General features: G+C 39.7%; 1 protein-coding gene across 7 annotated transcripts in view; it reads right to left on the bottom strand.

The window, feature by feature from the left end:
• The window catches only part of LOC139981066 (uncharacterized), a 79287-nt gene that overhangs the window by 20850 nt on the left and 35518 nt on the right, over positions 1-22919 (bottom strand). For 6 of the 7 annotated variants that reach the window (XM_071993220.1, XM_071993216.1, XM_071993218.1 and 3 more), the window contains 7 exons: positions 21404-22156; positions 20333-20485; positions 11463-11474; positions 5840-5990; positions 4181-4335; positions 2662-3368; positions 959-1053 (listed from right to left, as the gene is read on the bottom strand). In XM_071993220.1, coding sequence (XP_071849321.1) covers positions 959-1053; positions 2662-3368; positions 4181-4335; positions 5840-5990; positions 11463-11474; positions 20333-20485; positions 21404-22156 — 2026 coding nt within the window. The remainder of the gene's footprint in view (positions 1-958; positions 1054-2661; positions 3369-4180; positions 4336-5839; positions 5991-11462; positions 11475-20332; positions 20486-21403; positions 22157-22919) is intronic. The other variant, XM_071993217.1, reaches the window with a different exon arrangement.

Genomic DNA, 22919 nt, shown 5'->3' on the forward strand with positions numbered 1-22919 from the left:
TTCTTGCCTGTAATATACAACAATTTTGGACTTCCTACTTTGCCACTAATTTGTCAATGATGTTTTCTGACATACATATCTTCCCATTTTCTTTGACTATTTTATCTTTCTCGTGAAATTCTTTACTAATTCACATGTTGGATATATACAGCACACACTTATGAGAGCTTCCCCAACAAAACCCTCAACATTTGTTCCTCCCTCCCTCCCTCCACCCCCACCCACCCCCCTCCTCCCATCTTCCAAAACTACCCTTGAAACTGTTGATATTGGAATGGCAGATCTATAACAAAAAGTCCAAAAGTCATGCATGAAGCTTTCAAACCTGGAGATTAAAGTTCAATGAGAGTTGAAAATATGCATTGGTAGAAAAACCAACTCCATGCATCAATGAAGGAATTTAATAAAGCAAGTATAAAGTCCACTTTAAAAGACCCTTTTTTTTCTTTCAAAAGCATATTAAATATATATATAGCCACCTTGAATTGCAAATTCCCTTGTCAGTATTTTGAAGCAAAGTTTACTAGTCGTGGAAATTATTTTTGACACATACACACACACACGCACAATCAATTCTTCTATGTTGGGTTATCTTTATATCCAAAAGTCTTCATTGGTAGAAAGGAGAGAATATATGATTAAAAAAAAATAATAATAAATAAAAAAAATTAAAAAATTAAAAATAAATAAATAATAAATAAATAAATAAATAAATAAAAAATAAATAAATAAATAAATAAAAATAAAATAAAATAAAATAAAATAAAATAAAATAAAATAAAATAAAATAAAATAAAATAAAATAAAATAAAATAAAATAAAATAAAATAAAATAAAATAAAATAAAATAAAATAAAATAAAATAAAATAAAATGAAATAAAATAAATAAGTAAAATAATATTAAATTAAATAAAATGTTCATGAGAGAGAGATCCTCTTTTCTGTATCCACTCTTACCTAATGCCTCTTGATCCTTCTTCTTCTTCAGTAACTTTTGTTTCCATTCTGGCAACTGATTCGGTTTGGCTTCGTCGCTTGTCTTCGTAACTGGCCTGTAAGTGCAAATGTGATCATAAAAAAAAAAAAAATTGAATAAAAACAGTGAAAATAATAAATAAATATGGAACAAATAAATAAACAGACTTTTGTCCAAATGAATAGGAAGAAATTGAATTTGATATGGAAAGTTACACATAACTAGTGTACTGCACATCTTAACAGATTTATTCATATAACTAGTGTAAAGTCCTGTACAATTGATGAGATATTTATATTTTCATCTATTTAGCAGGTGATTTAAAGCTGGTAACTGGCTAGAAACCCCCCCCCCCCCCCTGCACCCCAACCCAGTATTATATACTTTGATTAAGTGTTATCGGTTACTTCCCAAGGCAGCAGGCTTTCTCCAAGCTTATTAACATATATATAGATAATATATTAAATATGCAAGACTTTAGCTCAGAGAGCAGCAGTAAAGACGAGGCACATGAAAGTGAACAGAATAATATGGACTATATTGTTACATTTAATGCATTTTGTTCATCAGATTTGTACTACAAGAACACTTACATGAGTATATAAGTAGAATCATGTTTATGTCTTTTATGTATCATTTTTGTGTCCTATTTATAAATTTTATAATTTATACTGGAATAAAGAAATTGAATTGAATTGAATCGCAATTTATGATTATGAATACTGTAATATATATTCAAGTTATTATTATTATTATTTAAACATTTCTAAAGCGCACATATAAATGTAAAAACATAAGCTATGGCGCTGTACAAACTTAAAAGAGTAAAGGTATAAAACTTTACGAAAATTAAGAAACCAAGTTAATCATAAGAAAGAGGTAAAAATCTTAAAAACAGATAACCCTAAAAGACTAAACAAATCCAATAACAATGGAGAAAATGAAGTCAGTATATACTATGCCACAAAAACAGAAAATAGGATAAAACAATAGTAAGAGATAAATACAAAAAGAATGAGAAAATAAGTAAAACTAAGTAAAAACTATAAAAGAATCCTATCCTACCCTTTCAGATAACCTTTGAACCACATCCTTCCTTGACTTGTACAGCAGCATGAGTATTTAAGAAGACTCCCCATTTTTATTAGTTCAGGTACAAAATCCCTAGACATGTCTAATTTGTGTCAAACAGAGTTCAATGACTTGAGAATATCTGTACCACTCTCAGAAACGAAAATCAATAAGTGTAACTAGAGGCTGAGACATTTCAATGTCCAAATACAGTTAGGCCTCACTTAATTTACATACAAAATTATTTTATCATCCAATTAGGACAGTAACTGTGCTGTTTTGGGCAACAAATTCAAAATTCTTTGCAGTGTTGTTGGGCGGCGAAACTAGGGTGGCAAACATCAGCAGTCATAAGGAGAGAAGTAAACTGGGGTTGTATAATATTACAAACAAACTGTCCCTGACGCCCATTACCGATAACATTGACGATAGAGGTATGTATGGAGCACTGATGTAATCCAAAATGAACTTTCTCGTTAAAACAATGTTCTTGACTCAAAAGTTCACAGACTCTGAAAAAGACTAATTGGTAGGAGAAAGAAAACGACTTGCAAGAAACAGGATAAAAAAAGACAAGAAAATGGGAAGTCTCGTTCTGTGACGACACACTTACGATTTGATGGGTGGGAGCTTCTTATTCTTGTCGGACAACCAGCGAGGTGAAGTCGGACCCTTGTGATCCTTCGCCGATGCGTCGTCTGATTTGTTCTTCAAGATGTCCGAGTTGAGATCGTCCTTGGAAGATCCGCTCATTTTGGTATCCTTCGCGACGGCCGGATCGGTCGAGCTTGGAACGCCAAATAGGCTTTGAGGGCGGGGCTTTGGTAGAGGTTTCGGCCTTGGCTTCGGTGATGGCTTGGCAGCGGTCGTGGAGGGCAACCTGAATGCAGTTTCCTTTGGTGATAGCACGGGCTCCTTGGGAGAAGTCACGGATGGGGTCTCCTTTGGGGATGCCAGAGGTCCCTTAGGAGAACGTACAGACGGTGTCTCTCTGGGAGATACCACTGTCTCTTTGGGTGATCTCAATGGCTGCTTATTGGATGAAGAAGAGACCACTGCATCTCTAGGGGAGGCTACCTCCTCTGTCGGGGATTTTGAGCTGGACTTCGATGAGAAGATGGGAATGGATGAAGATGATGATGACGACGACGACTTCCCCTCAGGGGGCATCGGGGCTTTACCCTTGGAATGTGCCGGCTGCCTCTTAACAGGGATAGGTAACACCCTTTGCCCTTGTACTGACCTCAAAGGTTTAGTGGCAGCAAATGGAGGAGACTTGGTTGCTGGGGTCGATCTAACAGATTCAGTTGGAGTTGTTTTCTGTCCAAAGGAAAAGAGAGAAGAGCAAGCCATGTTTACTAATGTAAGGAAAACAATTTTTTTTTGTGCTTTATCATCAACCAGTAATAGTAAGTAATAGAGTTACAAGCCACATTTTTTATCACAAAGACTCATATTACCTTCATTTTTCTTTTCTCTTTCAGCTATCGGAAACAGGATTAAACTAGAAATATCTGCATGTATGTTAAGACTTGCTGGTGTGTTCAAAGTGAAGACAATTAACAAGGGATGAAAATTAATTCATATTGTAGAGTAGTCATTGATGGAAAAAATCAACAAACAGCAACAAAAACTCTTCTTTCTTGGTAGGAAGTTTTAATATCTACAATGGCAATGCAATTCTGTCAGGTGTTTTTATGGTATTTCCCCCCACCCCCCTCCCTCCCTAAGCTCACTTTCTGTCATTGACAATGTCAGCACCAGGCTAGCTAATGTCCAACATTTTTTTCTTGATTTATTAACAAATAAGCTACATACAACACTTTATCTTCCCCTTCTCACAAACACAACTCCCCCCCCCCCACACTCTCACATACCAAAATATACACAAGAACAAATAAAAAACAACACATTGAAATTCAAAATAATTTCACTTGGCTCTGTGATCCATTCTTTTAGACTTGTTCAAGTCTTCTCTTCGTGCACACAGAGGACTAAAAAGATCAGATAAAAACTCGCGACTTTGGTTTTAAATCTGTTTTCTAAGGTTGGTCCTATTTAACTGTTGGTTTGTACCTGGCTTTCACTCCTCAGTTGAAAACCTGTGTAACTACTCTTGACTGATTTCATACCTTCAACTTGACTTTCCCAATTTGACCCAGACCAGGTAGGAGCAGGGGGCTAGCCATGGCTCCAGGTGGCCTTCTTGAAGGTTTCGGCGGTGTCCTTGTGGAAGGAGTTGGGGCCTGTTCATCATTTTCCTTGAGCTGCTTCAAAGGTTTGACTTCTGTGTAGATAGGCAACAAATCAAAATATTATAAGTATGTTATAAAATTTCCCACCACGTAATTACTGTTCTTTAAAATTGTCTGCAAAAACTTTCAAAATCGAGCAAATAAAAACACAAACATATAAACAAACGAATAAACAAGCAAACAATACATGCATACAACCTGGGGGCAATTTATCTTGAAGTACACAGGAAAGTCCAAGGCAAACTAATGTTAACTACAAGCAAGTGCACAAATACAAGAATGCCAAGCTAAAATTTATTCATAAAACTTTCCAAAAATGTACTTTTGCAGATATAAGAAATTGCTCTCAAAAACTTTAAAATACACTTTCAGATATTCAGTAGGCTTTCTACCGCATGTTTTCATGTGTTCATAATTTTAGTTGTTTTGTTGAAAGTGGGATCCTCTTCTTAATAATGTTCTATTGTACGACAAGAAACTATTCGATTGAAACAATCTTGAGTATCACTCTTTGCTTTGCGACAAAAAGAGCGAGAGAAAAATAGAAAAATAACTCTTATCATGTCAAAACTACTCTAAAAAATCTAAGGGTCGTGGACGGTTGACCTGACAAAAGTGAGGTTGATGAGAGCAATTTTTAGACTTCCCCTAAAAATTGATCAAAGATTTCTAACCATCAAGTTTGCTAAAAATACCAGGAAACAGTGAATTCAAACTTTTATAGCATTTTGCATTGCCTTACAACTTTAGCACCAGAACAGGTGCGAAATGGGTCAAGGGTGGGATGGGGATGAGGATGAGGATGGGTACTGTAATGAGTTCTGCTGCTCAAAGTTGTTTATGTACAGATATTGAGGCGGCTTTCAATGAGGGCATTGAATGTCTCTGTGATGGAACTGTTCTGACGATTGGTGACCAGTGGACGAACTCTCTGGTAAATTTGTGGGCGACAGTTCCTTTTTTTTTTCCCTTTCTTTTTTTTCGCAGGTTTAGCTTTGCATCATTTAGATCAAGTCCTGTTACATTTACACATACATGGTTATGTGGTACTGACTAGCACAAACATATTAACTGTTTGTAGCACTCTAGGAAAAAAAAAGCTCTTGCATCATACAAACTTGATTGAAATGATTCAACCGTTCGTTTATTAGACCCATCAAAGTTTTATGTGTAATAATAAGTTTGTCTCTCCTGGAGAAAAATATTTTTTCGTTGACTAACATAACAGGTAAAATGTTTCCAGGTACCAACAAAAAACAAAAAGAAAGCATTATTAGCTGCTCGATTGCAAAGTAGGTACGAAATTTAACAGGAAATGCAACCAAAGTTCCATGAAGTCCGCTGGACTTTATTACCATATATAATCAACTCACTTTCACTCTAATGACCTCAATTTGGACTCAAAAGTTCATGAGGCAGCCACTGCTTTTTTCTTAAATTATACTTACTGTACTTTCTTGTTTTGTTTCGGTGCTTTCTCTTTTACTCTGCTGATAATTAATATTTTGTTTTTGTACTTTTAACATGAAATCTCACCCGTCGTATCGGTGAACATAAATTCCTGCGGGTTCTTGCCTTCTTCGAAGTACCAGGAAGACCTGGGAGGTTTCCGTCGTTGTGCCAGCACTCCCGTCTTGGCTAACCTCGCTCTCGACTTCTGTGCATTCGAATCTAACTTCGAGCCGACCTAAACAGAACGATGAGGTTAAAGAGACTGTCAGTTTATGAATAGAAAAATACATTATCAAGATAAAAATACTACAAGAATTATCACAGAGCATATATAAGTTTTGATGCTTATGTCAGAGCCAAGATGATGAAGGATTTTATCAATTTTTAAATTGACGCAATATTTGCTTTTCAAATGATAGGTGTACGTTGATATTAACATTATTTTTCAGTTTACACCAACTCCCTTTAATGCCAAAGTACAGTAATAGTCCAGCTTGGAATCCCATATTAAAGTAGTAGAGATCTGCTAAAACTGTTACATTTCAGTATGAGCTTATGTACTCCATATTATATAACTTTAAAGTATATTAATGTGCCTATAGTTGTGTTACTCTTGTCCCGTAGCTATTAATGTAGTAGCTATTAAATTGACTGCTAAAACTATTGCATTTCAGTAGCAGGTTACATGCTAATGTATATAAAGTTATATGGTAGTGTCACTGTTCCTCCAATTGTTCCATTCCTATTATTCCTATTACAGCTTTAGCTACAGCTACGTACCAGTGCCAATAACACTTCTATAGCATGTAAGGATACCTGCCAACCTGCAACATAGCTGCACATCATATACCTGTCAACCTGCTACTTTATAAAACTGCAGAATAGCTCATCATATACCTGCCAACCTACTACTGTATAAAATGTAGAATAGCACATCAAATACCTGCTAACCTGCTACTGTATAATATGCAGAATAGCAAATCAGGTCTGCTAACCTGCTACTGTATAAACTGCATAGCACATCATATACCTGGCAACCTGCTACGTTACTGTATAAAGCTATATAGCACATATATGCCTGCCAACCTGCTATGGCATAAACTGCAGAATAGCACATCATACAGTATACCTGGCAACTTGCTACTGTATAAACTACATAGCACATCATATACCTGCCAACCTGCTACGTTACTGTATAAAGCTATATATAGCATAGCACATATATATATGCCTGCCAACCTGCTACGGCATAAACTGCAGAATAGCACATCATACAGTATACCTGGCAACCTGCTACTGTAATAAGCTATAGCATAGCACATCATATACTTGCCAATCTGCTACTGGCTAACAGTACCCATTCATTTCCTGCCAATGCTATATCTATACACCTGTCCTATTAGACCAGATCTGCTATTGTTCATAACAGCTTTAACACATTCACTAATACTCTTTGTCTATACATATAGTTCAACAGACTAAATGTGTAAACTTGTGAGGAATAGAACCACTGACATCAATTTTATGGCCTTATCAAAGTATTTTATAACAAATTAACATGAAAGCTTTTGCTTTGATGAGAATAATTTTATATATCACTTCAACAAAGTCACTTTCTCTTTGAATATCTCTCTCTCTGTAACCTTCAACCCTATAATTAATTCAAAAAGCAAATATTATTTAATTACACAGCTGTGTCAACGATCATATCATAGAATTTTTGTGCAGCAAACTGTTGTAGCGTAAGGGTTTACCTACAACAAGTTTATTGCATCATGACTTGTTCAAGAGTTATTTGGAAAATTAAAGGTTACATTTCAAGTAATATCTCTTTCATTTTCTGTTTTGCAGACTATTTCTCAGGCTTCCAGATTAAGGAAATACCCTCTTAGAAAAAAAAAATGAAAGAACTTCCCACAGTGCGATTTATAAGTACAGTAGTCTTGTGATATAGTATCATTTGATCATTCAAGTCTACTCTCTTATAAATCTATCAAACATGTTGATTATTATTTTTATTTTATTTATTTATTATTATTTTATTATTATTATGTTTTATTTCAGTTACATTGATACATACAAACAAAGAACAGCAGTTAGTAGATGGAAGAAAAAGCTATTGTACAGTTTAGACTTCAGAGTAAAAGCAGAGAGGAAATGTGAAAAGTGAACTTTTCCAAAACATAATGAAATTAGAACTTTGTTAGTAACACTTGTAAGCTTTTAGTAACACCTTTCCCATTCGTAACCCTCAAGATTCTGGAAGACAGCCAACAGCTACAGCAAAACTGAGGTGGGAGGAAGGGGGGATGGGGAGAGACAACCCCTCAACAAACAAAGTTATGTGAGTTATAAAGTAGTCAAGCTAACGGCCACAATACATCCAATCTCTGTGTGGGAGAATGGTAGCAAAAGATGCAAAGAATCATTTAGGTTATTAACAGATGGGGTGATTATCCAAGTCTTCCAAGATGGCAATTTTCCTACCTGTAAAGATCTTCCAAACACTTTTGATGGTACAATGAGGAGGGTGATAAACCAGGAAGGGACTGGACACCGGGATCGAACGTTGCTAGGTTACAGAGAGCTCAAAACACGGTAGAGCAAGAGTGCAGGTGTTGTGGGGTGACAGGTAAGTGAGGAGTGACATAAATAACAAAAAGCTAAGAATTACACTATCGTGTACCCTCTGCAGAAAAAGCTGGCGCAAGTGTGACCCAATTTGTATAGTAGTCAGTAATCAGTATAACAACAAATTTGTGTCACCAATTCGTCCCGCAATCCAATCTCTACTTTGAGTTTTGCTTGACCATGATAAATACATTGATTCAAGGAGATTTATACCATGAAAATCTTGAAGAGAGTAATTACATGCAATAGGGTTTTGACGATTGCAAAGATGATGAAGAGGCTGGAAATTTTTGTACCATCTAATAAATGACATCCCTCACCCCTTCATGAATACATCCACACCCCTCACCCCTTCATGAATACATACCCCTTTTTAAACCCTTTCAAACCTATCCTCTCTCATATATATATATATATATATATATATATCCCTCTTTCTGATTGTTAAAGATTGTGATACTTCTAGCCCTTTAATTACCAGTGTGGTTATTTCTATAAGTGGTAGTGAATGTTTAAATTTTTCTACACAGCAGCAGACGTTTTGATGTGGCGTGTTGTGCAATTAATATTAATGATGCCGACTGGATCCATTGTTTAACATTTACTCAGTCATTTAGTGCAAGCTCCCTGATATTTCATCAGACTTGTGTGTAGTGTTAAAAGTGGATGTAAAAAAAAAATATTATTTGCTATGCTAATAATGAAACTGCTTTGGAATTAGCTAGACACACACATAGGGAGCAAAACTGACAAAGAAAAAAACATCAAAGGAAAGAATTAAAACCGGGGTTACAAAACACTTTTCCCAACGTTAAGAGTTTAGATCCACTTCGGTAGTTGAAGGTTCTCAAAATCAATGCCAAAACTCAATTACATATATGGCAATGAGTAATGGTGCTGAGGCTTACATGTCTCTCCCCCTAACTGCTCTATCCTATCTATAAATTATCATAATTACTGTCAAAGATGACTTAAATCAGAATATCAGTCTTGACATGTTATAGTCCAAGACAAAACAGAAGAAGAAAAAAATGCTAGTAATATTCCTATACTGTAGCTACTGTATTCCAGTTTTCAAGATACATACCGTCAAGATTTCAAGTTTTCAAGATACATACCCATACATGACCTTTAATGTACCTTTAAAGTATGCTGAATCTCTACAATGCTCCTTTAAGACTAAATCAATGATGTCCCACTCTTCAATGCAGGCCTTAAAAGTTAATCAATTGATTTATAAATATGAATAAATCAATCAAAACCATGTTACTTTTTAAATTCTGTAAATAAAAGAACAGCCTTGAATGACAATCAGCACAATTTGTCTCTTTAAAAGAATTTTCTAACACAAAAAAAAGAAAAGAAAAACAAAAGAAACTCCCTAAAAGTTTTCACCATTTCCCAATTGAGTCTTGTCAGCAAATTAATAAGAATGACATGACCTAATGGTCTGTGTGTTAGAATTAGTAGTTCAGTCACTTTAATTGATGAGCCTATTTGTGTAATTTGACTGTATTTCCAAGATGGCCAAATCCAGCTATGCTACGGTACATGACTAAGCACAACTAGTACTCACCGTGTGTACCTGCAAGTTTTCATATCTTATGACTATAATATGAAGCAATACATGAAACCTCCCCACAGCTCACATGATACGATTGTGTAATTTATAGTAGACCAAAGAAAGGTTAGAGCTAACAATAGTGCATCCTTAAAGTGGTTTAATATCATAACAACCAAAACATAATTCCCTTTGCATTTTTTAAGACTAATTAGCATATTAATCTTGAACGAAAAGCAAAACTTTTTTTTCTCTTGGAATTTAATTGATAAAAAAAAAAAAAATAGAGGGAAACCCCTACCAGCAGTTACTTGCCTTTAAATACATTATATACTGTATGCAACGCAAGAGTAGTGTTCAAGCTAACCCTGGCAGAAGTTAATACTGCAGATGGATAGTGCTCAGTATAAATCTAAACAGAGTCAGTGCTTGCATGGTTTGGTGACTGGGAATCATGTGACATAATACCACAAAAATGAAAGAAAGAGGGACATTGTTTGTTGTTGGTAATTTATTTTGCATGCTCACTCCAACAACAAAGAGCTGAATTTGTATTTGTAATAGTTAACCTGTTGAGATCCATTTGATATTTTGACATTTGGACCTCTGATCACCGCATATGACCTTTGACCTCACTCAAAATAATAGGGTTCTTGTACTCACTGTATGGAAAACACATGACAGATATGAGCTATGTGATGTAATTTATCTGGGGTATATCATTTTTACAAAGTTTGTGGCTTTACAGAGGGTGACCTTTGATGAACCCAAATGACCTTTGACCTCCACCAAAAACAATAAGGTTCTTGTACTCATTATAGGGAAGCCACAGGTTTGCAAAATATGAGAGCCAATTAAGTTTCCTATCTGGAGATATGGTGTTTACAAGGATTTCAAGTTTTGACCCCTTGTGACCTTAAATGAACTCTGACCTACACCAAATTGTGTAAAGCCTTTACACTATATAAGGCTATCATACCATGCATATATGAGCTCATTTGATGATCAGGTTCTGGAGAGATTTGGAGATTTTCACATTTTGCCCTCTACTGCCCCAAATGAGCTTTGTCCTCCACACAAAAACAATAGGATTCTTGAACTCATTAAAGGGAAGCCACATGCCAATGCAAATATGAGAACTGCAGATGTTACCTACTTGGAGATATCATATAAGCTAGGGCATCACATACACACACATACTATATATACACACACTCCAACTTGACTGCATATGTTACATGCCTACCTATGGCAGGTAACCAAAATATGGTAGAGAAAAAATATGCTCCCGAAAGTAAAAGCTGCAAAGCAGTTTCTATTCATTATAAAGAAGACATCAAAAGAGAATAAAAGGTTTACCAATGTTCCACACAGCCCTTCATGTCATGAATAGGTTTTACAGCATGTGTGCTCTTTTATTTAAACTATTTGATTATAACAATGCCTATAAAGCAAGCAGAAGCCTTTCCTCTTATCTTGAGGTAAATTAGTCTACGAATGTGCTGCTGTACTTACATCCAATTGAGACTGTTAGAAATGAGACAAAGATATCAATGCAATAAATGTTTCCCACCTTAAGATTTATGAAGTATAACAATATTGACAAAGGTAATAAATTATGCAAATGGTGTCTTAGAAAAAACAAAGAAAAAACTGAGGCAAGACCCTGTTGTATTCCATGGATTACAACTGTACATTGTTAATACTGTGCACACCACGAAACTACTACGTGCTTGCCTGCATGTCGTAAGAACCGAAAGTTTGAATTATTTTATTGGTACTCCAAAAGTCACCAATTCTTTTTTTTTCTTTACTTTAAAAATACAAATTATGATCTAAAATGTATCCTGGACATCTTCCTGTATATAGTAAATTCCCAAACATCCCCAAATGACTTATTGCCCAACCATCTTTATCGTTTTCAAAGATATTTTGCAATAATGGCAGATAGACTCATAATTTTCCACCGGATATTACATACAGTGTTAAAGCTCACTGTAACTTTTTTTTTGGTAAGAGCTAAAAATAAACTCCAGAATTTTCGAAATGACTGCCAAATCCTTAAAACTATTGCTTTCGGCTATTGAACTGCTGAACTCGCTTAATGCAGGAAATGAAACGTTCAATTGTTTTTCAATCTCACAGCCTTGTTGTTATGAGTTGTTATGTTGTATGAGTAATTCTTGTTTTGTTACATTTTGTTTCCCAGACACAGTACAGCATGTTTAGAAATTAGTTTAAAGTGTATGCTACACCATGAGAAATACTCCAAAACTTACTGGTTTGGATATTTACGAGTGACGAGCTTACCTGTCTCCCCCCAACCTATGCACCTCATTCTACCGCGCCTAGAATGTCCTGGTAACCTTTTAACACTGTGCACCCTCTGTGACCCGGCTTCACGGGTCACCAACCTTCCTTCTCATGAGACCAAAGCCCCTCCAAAGTGGTCTCTGCCTTGGAGTCGAGTAGTAGTCCTTCCCGACAAATGGGAGGGCTACCCCCTCGACTCCTAGTCTAACATCGAATTTCTGACGCTTCCAACGGGAGGGGTAGTACTCCCCTTCCTGTGGGGAGGGGGGGCTACCCTCTACGACCCCGTCAGCCTGTACCCCTTAGGTCTAAAAAAGGTAGCAGAAGGTACTCTACAAGTTAGGCCCAAGGCCCTGAACACCGTAGTGTTTAATGGAGAAAGACGAAGGAAAAAGAGTATCAACATTATAAAGGAAATATATATATAACGCTTCTCCATATATATATAAAACACTTTAAGACACTCTTCCTTAAGTCACTCATAGTGGCCCTAAGTTACTACGAGATACTACAAGTAACTACCGTTTACTACAAGTTACTACCGGTTACTACCGGTCAAGATAAAACTATCTTTGCAACAAACTCGCTGGTAACCATAGGTGATGGTACGGGGGCTCGTACGGTAGTGGAACCTCCTTTCCTCAGGTCTCTTGGCCTGTGCTAGAAGGTGTTTTGTTAAGTCAATGAGACCGCTCCTCCGTGCGGCTGTGTTCCACCCCCCTCGGGGGAGGGAGGCGGGAATGGAGACAGGTAAGCTCGTCACTCGTAAATATCCAAACCAGTAAGTTTTGGAGTATTTACTTCGTTCCTCGCTTACCTGTCTCCCCCCAACCTATGCACCGAGTGGCACTGCCCGATGGTGGGAGGCCCGAGGGGTGGGACCTAGTACCCGCCGGATCTCGCATCACCACGCTACGAAATGCCGCCTCAGCCTGTAATGAGTCTGAAAGGTAACAGGCGACGAACGTCGTTGGTGTCCGCCAAGCTGCTGCCTTGAGGATGACCTCTATTGGGACTCCTGGAAAAAGAGCTGTCGAGGCCGCTTTTCCTCTAATGTCATGGGCTCTCGTTAAAGTTGTGCCAACTGCGAAGGGGCAAATAATCTCCATCAGCCACCGAGAGAGGGTGTCCTTAGACACCGTTGAAAAAGGTGCTCTGGGTAGTATGAACAAGGACATGGTTGTTCGTCTCAGGGGTTGAGTCTTGTTTAAGTACCATTTGAGAGCCCTGACTGGGCCCCACAGTATATCCTCTGCGACTGAGGAAAGCGTCTTTATTTCAGGGATAAAGATGTCCCCCGGCAGGAAGGAAAGGACCTGGTTCTTGGGTATGAAGGACGGATCGGGGACCATTCTCCCGTGGTTCTCAAACCTAATATGGTTCTGCTTTGTAGGCAGAGCGTGGAAACAGCTCCTTCTTGCTGACGCGAGGGTGATCAGGAAAAGGGTTTTCTTTCTAAGGGCTGCCAGCGAGGCTGAAGCCAGTGGTTCGTATGGTGATTTAGTGAGTGCCTGCAGTGCTGCTGATGGACTCCACGAGGGGGCGAGCCGTCTGGTCCGAGGACGCCTGTTTGCCATCCCCCTGATGGGCTGGGTGATGTCCCCGTTGTTGCCCGGGGTGGACCCATCTGGAAAGCCGCGGTGGATCGCGGTAATTGCCAACCTGTAGTTCTTGATGGTTGACACTTGCTTTCCCTCCTCGAAGAGGGAGTGAGGAAGTCTACCACTTGTGCCAGAGAGGTCTCGGCTGGCAGTGCCTGTCTGTTCTGGCACTATTCCCCGCCTAACAAAATAACCCTGATCAGCGATAACCTGTCAAACATAGAGACAGATCCCTCCTCATTGCGGTAGCCAAAAAGCCCCCGACTGACAGTTTATCTATTAAAAGGTCCCCCTTTATACACCTGAATGGAAAGACGCAATGGAGATAAAATGCCTTGCCCAAAGACACAACGGGATGATCTGGCCAGGACTCAAACTGCAAGTCTTAGATCACCAGTCCACTGCCTTCACCATTTGACCACAGTGCTCTCGAAAATTGAGTACTGAATGGATAGTTTGCTTCATCAGAATCTTGGTCAATGCTACAACTGTTATACTGTATGTGACTACTAAAACTATATATGTATTTATGTATTTTAGTATAATGTATTATATGTATTTTGGATCATCCTGCAAGCAGGAACTTGTGAAGAAACCTCGTTGACCTATCAAGGCCGCAAGTTGACCGAATTCAGTCTCTTACATTCGTATTTAATGTCCATGATAATGAATTGTCAACAACTCTGTGACTGGACGACATACATTAATCTTGGAGTGACCCCAACTTGGGACCTTATAATTGCAAGGCACCGGCCTTAACCACTGAGCTACAGTAACTGGGCTATAGGTCTACTCATCAGAAACAAACTCCCAACAGGGACCGTGAAGTTGGTGAGAGGGTGGGTTTGTAGAAATTCCACCTCATACATCCCTGGCTGCTTTAACCGAGCCCGGGGAGTTACTCATCACGCACAAACGCGTTATTAAACGCTTCGTCTTTTGTTATGATAACGTTATTTGCGGTGTAAAAACGAAACGTTTTCAGGCTAGTAAATCCACACAAATTTCGTAAGGGCATGAATATGACATTAATATAACATTAAAAACTCATAGAACGTTATGTCGACGTTTCAACAACACCACATTTGATGTTATAAAACGTATTAAATGTTATGCTAACGTACCTGTTACTTCTCAAGTCTCTTCATGTCGAGATGAGAATTGTATCACTATCGTAGTACAGTGAAAGTTTCCAACTTCCTATTGAAACCAGCTAGCGCATGGTCACGGCCAGCCTATCAGGTGCTACGAAGTGCAACTCTGCTTAAAGTTTTGGAACATCGAACAAGTTATTCATGGAGCGTATCCCGTATGTTCGGAGCGTGATAGCCCTTGTAGCTTTCATGGGGTTCTATCCTACCCCTTATTCAACTTACTAACGCGTATGTCTTGGTAATTCACCAGAGAAATAGAGAGGCTTATTCCATAGGATCGCTCACATAGTCGACAGCTCGTTGCAGCAAACGTTGAGCTCACACGTGGCAAGCCAGGTGACTGCCTGGCCCCGCCTCCTCTCTTAACAAATGTACCGCGTTATACACATTGCTGGCAGTTTGCCAAGGCTTAAGAAGTTTTCGTTTTTCTGGCACGTTGCCAATGTTTGAGATAGTCCTCTATTTGGCAGTTTGCCAAGATATTAAAGCAGGGAGAGTAAGTCACGAGAACCGTTTGAAACCATTCAGTCTTGCGCATTTTAGCATATTCGGCTTGCGCATTTTAACATGTTCTGAGAGTGGGTTCCACAAGTGTTTTAGAACACAAGTGAGGTTTTAAACCTAGATATATGGCGATGAATTATTATTAGAGAGGAGTATAATTAGCGAGGACGATCTGACCCATGAATGCCCAGGAAAACTATGTCATGTCCTGGTTTCTGCTGGTACTGTACTTGTTAAACACATTTGGGATGTGTAGCGATTAAAGGTGTAGCGGTTGCGGTGTTTTTCCGCAATTGATTCGAACCTGTCGTCGCAGCCCAAGCTGCTAGTTTCGGGGGGCAACGATCCCCCCGATGTAGAAGGCTTTCCTCCTCTTGGAAGCGGGAGTAACCGTCCTCTGTAACCCCGAAATCTAGGGGTCGACCTCGTCGTGTAGGCCGGACAGGTTGACCGACGTTCTGCAAACCAGAAGTTCCTCACCGGGGGACAAATCAGGTTGCATTCTTTGGTCTGGGATTGATCGTGGTGTCGAGGCCGGGTGTTCAGTGCCCGTATTTGTCCTTCCCTCTCTGAGGCTGGGGATAAGTATATGTCCCTTCGCCGTGGGAACCTCGCTCGGGGCCGGCTCTCTTTTCGGATTGGGCACTCTGGGGGCCCAGCAGTTGTTACTCTCGTCGGCCCCCGGCCTCGGGATCGGCCGCGGCTCCAGCTAGGAGGTCTGCGGACCGGGTTTCTGCCCCTGCTTCCCCGTTCTGGGGGCCCAGCAGTCGTCGATCTCATCGGTTCCCGGCTCCGGGACCGGCTCTGGGTCCGTAGTGGGACTTTGGTTTCGGGCTCCCTATGGAGTCTCGTCGGACCCGGGCCCTCCGAAGCCCATCTCTCGGGACCCAGCAGTCGATTGTAGCTCCGGTTCCCGGCTTCGAGGCCGGTCTCGGATCCGGAGTGGAACCTCGGTTCTTCACTCCCTCTGGGGTCTCGCCGGACCCGGGCTCCCGGAGCCCATCTCTGTGTGTACCACGCCGAGTACCACTCTCCTCGACCCGGACATTCTGTCCGTTCCGGTCGGAATTTCTAATGGGCTTTACATTGGCTTTTAGCCTTGCCCTTGCCTCCCCCTTGGTCATACAATCCGGACGTCGCCGGGACCTTGGGTTCTGGTCGGAATTTCTAATGGGCTTTACATTGGCCTAGGCCTTGCCCTTGCCTGCCCCCTTGGTCATACAATCCGGACGTCGCCGGGACCTTGGGGGGGCAAAAACTCTTTCCTCTCTCTCTATCTCTCTCCTCCGGAAGGGGAGTCTCGTACATCAGCTAGTACAGTGCGCCAAGCCATTAGGCCACTCTATGTGTTCTTGGCCACTCCCCATTCTATCTCTTAACGACTCTTTGGCTTCTTCCTCACCTCCAGTCTCTCCTACAATTCCCTCCCCTCTCGGAGAACCGTTGGGGGTACGGGATGGTTTCCAGTTTGTCCCGGAGCTTCGAATGCTTGCTAGCCAGCCAAGTGTATAATTCTTGCCAAGGAGCTGGCGTAAACAAGATTTAGACCAACAAGGGTCTCTGGGCTACAGGTCCTGCCTCTGGGGCAAGGATCCTGGCCAATCCCCGCCCGATCCGGGCGGAACATCAAAACAATTGACATAATTCAAGTGGCTCCGAGTACATGATTGAAAAACTCACGGTAGGAAGGCTAGGAAAGGTAGTCTATCGTAAGAACGTAAACTAACCAAGGGAGTGGAAGGAGCGGGGTGGGGAGACTAGAATTGCCTTTGCGGTTTTTGATCGCGATAACTTTCGTGGGAATTTCGTAGAAACTTCGTTGACAACCGTGCCCGCAGTGGTCTAAATTTTGTCAACGAACTTATTCGTTTACAACCTTTTTTTTTTTTTTTTTTTCTTTTTTTTTTGATTTTTATTTGATTTTTATTTTTTTATTTTTTTCAACGTTTGTTATCGATCGTTGGTTTTTTTTTTTTTTTTTTCAACGGGAGTTAAGCGAAACAGTACTGTACGCTACAAGAGTGAAACCAACACTTAGAAAAACGACCAAGTAACGAAGTACATGAAACGAGCAAACATCTTATAAGAAAAATAACAGATAAAAACATGTACAGATAAGAACATGTAAACAAGGCGAGAACCGCCCATTCGCGCTAATGCGAAAAGGGGGTCGTGGTTACAAGGTACGCTACAAAAGTGAAAACCCAACACTTAAAAGCGAACAAGTAACGAAAGCATGGAAGGCAAAAAAAAAAAAAAAAATTTTCTCTTGGCCGGAGCCTGGCCCTTCTCTTTCTCTGTCCACACTCTCTTCCTCGGCCCCCTCTCACCACCTCTCCTTCCTCTTCCTCTCCTATCTGTACTAGGTCTCCCACTACTAGGGAGCCGCTGGGGTTGGGGAGCAAGTCTAGTATGTTCTGTAGCTATATTCTAAGTCCTGCTAGCCAGGTAATGATAATTAGCCAAGGAAGGGGGTGAACTGGGAACACACCAGACACGGGACCCTCCTGGAAAAAGTACGGCACTAGGGACAAGGGCAAGTTCATCCCCGGCCCTCACTGGCCGGAACATGGAGCAATCAATGCATTTCAGCTGATTCCTAGACATGACTGAATGACCCCTAGTTAAGGGAACAACTTCTTAACAATATGATAGGAGAAGCCCCCCTTCTTTGGGGAGGAAAACAGCTAACAAGGAAGAGATAGGTATAATGTAAACATTTACAAATAAGTGTAATTATAAATATGATATACCCATGTAGTATAAATTAATATACACATGTGGTATAAGGATAATAAAATATACACACATGGTAAGGGCAATGCGATACTACCTTAACACCGTGCCTCGGCTAGAGGCCCGCGGCTTACAAGGTAACAGAATAGGCATAAGGCCAGCCCACAAAAAGGTGGGGAAAAAGCCAGGAACGAGCCTGGGAGCAAGGAAGGGACAAGTAATATAGATATATAACGTATAAAGCAACGATAATACAAGAGAAGTAGAGTAGTTAACAACTAAACAACGGGTGAGGGAAGAACTAACGCAATAGCGTGTGTAGCCAAAAAAGGCGGGAACTAGCGTAACTACGGTAAACAATTCGCGGAACTGCTACCAGTACTAGAGTTCTGCACAGAAAAAAGCGGAGCGAACGCCGCTCCCGAAAAACAGCCCTAAAAACCTCTCTAAAGAAAGAAAAGGATACTTATCGGGCTGCAAAGACTTCAAATACTTCCAAAAACAGTGGATGGGAAAATATTTCCGATCCTAGGAACCAAAAGTGGACGAAATTCGGTGGAAATATCCGCTCGAAAAAATACGAAGTAGACGCTTTGGTTGGTAGAATGAGAAGGAAGGTTGGTGACCCGTGAAGCCGGGTCACAGAGGGTGCACAGTGTTAAAAGGTTACCAGGACATTCTAGGCGCGGTAGAATGAGGTGCATAGGTTGGGGGGAGACAGGTAAGCGAGGAACGAAGTAAATACCTGGTCCTTCAGTGACCCTTTGAGTCATGTTGCCACTAGTTAGATGAATTCCACAGATTCTACAGAACTAATGACACCCCCTCTCCCCTTGGTCTCCAACCCCCCAACCCCCCACCCCCCATGAAAAAGAGAAAGTACATTAATATATCCATTTTTTTTAATTCTAGCTCATCCTAAATCAGATGCAGAATTAAGAAATATGATAATTTTGTAAAATACTTGTATTTATCACTGAACTGCAACTAAAATTGTTCAGACAAGAAGTTGAAAATTTAAGACATGTCTGATGTAAGAACTAAAAGTTTGAAGGAAAATAAAATTGAGTTTTTATTATATATGACTATATTTTTCATCCCTGTTCTTGGCAAGCTTAGCTAGAATACCTTATATTCAGATTCAACGACTGTATTAAAACATATACCATGGGCCACATATTGGGATCAGGTGTGTTCAATGCCAAAATGGATGAAGTTCATTCAACTTTAATTCAGAGTCTGTCATTTACCGCTGCACACCCTCGATAAAGTAGATGGCTATAGCATATAAACGCTAGTTATGATGCATTTTTAATTGTCTTTAATACCTACTGTTATCAATACATATTCTGGTAATTTTTTTGAAAACTTTTCAGCCTGATTATGACCAACCTATACAAATGATGGTTCAATTGATGGTGACTAATCTTTAGAAATGGTTTCGTGCCCATCACACAGAATTATAAATTTTCTTAAGAGTGGAAAGACTTTTAGAATTTTAAGATTGTCAGAATATGTGGACTTACAACCATTCACTTGCTAGGTGACAAAGTTAACAACCATGTTATGTTGTGTTTACAATATTGTTGCAAATCGTAACTGTTTTAAAACCCTGAAGCTTAGAATTTTAACGTTCAGACCAGGTGTGCACCAAGCGTTCCATAAGTCAGAAAATCAACAGTATGTCCTATAAAATTAGCTGCGACCCTCCATAATTACTCCCAGCCATTCAAGACTATTAAAACAGACAATTAAATATCTCGTTATGAATAAACTGCTCCTTGAAGGGCAGTGAAAGGCTTGTTGAAATTTTAATGTGGTTGACCATTTTCTCACTTTCTAGCATATTTGGGAGCAACAGTAGATGATGGTCAGCTCTCTATTCGACATTTTATGTTAATTTCAGGAATTATGGCACTTTAGGTGCACCGTAGCAGACTGTGCCGCCTTACCATCAGAAAAGCTTTTCCCACATTCCATGGGATTTCCCCTCCTACCCCCCCCCCCCCCCACATAATATGAACATGATGGGATATTTTGCAAACAAAATGACCTCGCAACGTTTCTAGAAACTCACCGCCAATTCGTCAAATTCTGGTAGAGATTTCCTGTTATCTGCTTTCACAGATGAAGATGATGATGGTGCAGCATCATCCTTCTCATCTTTATCTGTTTTGTTACTCTCTTCTGTCACTTCTTCTTCCTCTTCCTTGGATTCCTCGTTATTGTTCTAAACGAAATGAGACATCGCAACGGAAAAGTGGTGCAGAGGTTGTGGATGAATCTAGCTATAATAATGTTAGTGCACATATGGGCATTAAATATGTGTGCTAAAGTAGCATTTAAATGACATTCAACAGAAAGGATAACTTTCAAATATCCTTGAGTTTGATATATGCTTGTTTTCACCAGGTGCGGATCCAAGGATTCGTGGGGGCGGGGGTGCTTTCCCCCATCCCTTTCAGACCCACATGAAAAATAAAAATAGTCATTAGCACAACCTTTTGTTCTAGGCCAAATTATAGACCTTATTTAAAAGCTAAACATGCCTCAGAAGTTACCATTTCACATCTAAAAAAATAAATTCTAGGGCAGGACCCCCACGTCCTCCTACTTGGGGAATCCTACCAGGGCAATCCTGCATCCACACCTGATTTCTGGAACTGTTTCAGCAAGATGATGCATGAAATAATCATATAATAAACATAATAATTCCTCCAAAGTCTTTTGCTTTCAGCTAAAAGACTGCACAGTGAAATGGTGTGACTATACATGTGTGAGCCTCATTATCGTCTTGTGCAAATTTCATTGTGTGTGTATGAAACTGATATCATCTTAACAATGACATGTGCAACAATCTCCGCTAGGAACAATGACGTTATCTTTGGTGATGTGATGAAAATGGAATTTGATGGGCCTGATTGTATCATTAATTTCAAATAATTCCGGTGTGTGTAATTTGTTATGATAAGCTATATGCCCTTCAGTACAGTGGTTTACTTAATAATCAGTACACCAACATTCTCTATAGGTATACTGTACCACATAACTATTGTACAGCAGCAAAAATATTTGCTCTCAGACCAAACCCTATCTGGTACCATTAATACATTCTTAAACAAAATGCTGTACATAGATTGTCTCCTACCTGTTTGTCTTTTTTTCCTTCATCCATTGCTGTGTCAGAATTCACCCCATCCTTGGGAGAGGCTGGCCTCCTGTTGACCCCCAGAGGATCATCATCATCATCATCATCTACACCATCTGTAATGTCCATTTTCTCATCCTCCTCCTCCTCCTTGGCTAACCCCAACCCTCCCAATTGAACCTTTTCCTCATCCCCCGAGGACACTTTGAATATCCTAGTAGAATATCGGCTGTCACTGTCTTTGTCCTCGCTCACATATTCATCTTTATCCATCTCTAAATCTTCTGGAACTCTCTCGGTCGCATCCTCACCCTGTTTGCCTTCCTCCTCCTGATCCTCTTTGATCTCTTCGACTTCTCTCTCGTCGATGATCTCAAAGCTTTTATCCTTGTCGTTTTCCTCCCTGACTTCATCATCGACGGATCCTCTGTCTACTTCCATCTTCTCCTTCCCGTCTGTCTCTCCGTCTTCCAACAGATTATCGACGGACGAACACCTCACTATCGTCCAGTCTTCGCCCTCTTTTTTGACCTCCTCACCTAGGTAGCCTTCCAACAATTCTTCCTCCTCGTCTTCGCTGTCCGCTGCTGCTTTCAGGGCGTCCTTTTCTATAGTCTTACCGGCAGCCGCTTCTTCAGACTTTGCATCTTTCTCTGAGCTGGTGAGCCCGTCTGGATGGAGGAGCTCGTCGACGCCGACCTGCTCTTTTTCCGAATCCAGTGGCGTCGTACGGATCGTGCTTCTGAACAGTTCCTGCAAAGAAGAGATAAAGACGAATATCGACTGACAATGCTAGACTTTGCTTCGAGCTACAAGTGTCTCCATTCCACGAAATGATATCATCCAGTAAAGACACAGGTCTCTACAGGAGTTACTGTGTGGGTAGGTTTCACTGTGTCGAGTAGATCTGTTTGCAAGAGAGAGCAAAGTCCATTGTGTGGTATCTAGGCAATTAACGTTAGTAAAGTCCTTGCAATGAGCTTACACTATATTCCTTTTTTACACATACGGTTACAACTATCTACAAAGTTTATTAGTTCTTCCGTACCTAATTAGCATCTCAAACCTTTCAAATCTCTGACAGAAAGATAAAAGAATTTAAGATGAAACTTAAAGCACAAGTCTTTCCAGTTATTTTTTAACTGTATCCTCATAATAAAATAGGATAGTTTCATGTTTCAATGGATCTGTCACATTAAAACCTTACGGTTAGTGAGTACAATTGATACTTGAATTAAATAATGGTCAATATAATAGGACATTGATGAGGAAACTTCAAAGCTGGGAGACTTAGAAAGTACTCTACAATTATGTATGTAGTGTTGCTATTATATTTAAAGTACTGTAGTCATACAGTAGCTCAACATCTCCCACTTCAAATGATGGATTGTTAAATCAAAACAAACAAATACGACCTCTATTGTTAAATCACTTTCAAATTTAGGAGTCCAAGTTTTCTTTTTTCACTTTCACAACTTTGAATGAAAACACCAAGTGAATAATCTTTGTGATTTCC

The sequence above is a fragment of the Apostichopus japonicus genome, chromosome 15, assembly GCF_037975245.1.
Source record: "Apostichopus japonicus isolate 1M-3 chromosome 15, ASM3797524v1, whole genome shotgun sequence".
Lineage (NCBI taxonomy): Eukaryota > Metazoa > Echinodermata > Holothuroidea > Aspidochirotida > Stichopodidae > Apostichopus > Apostichopus japonicus.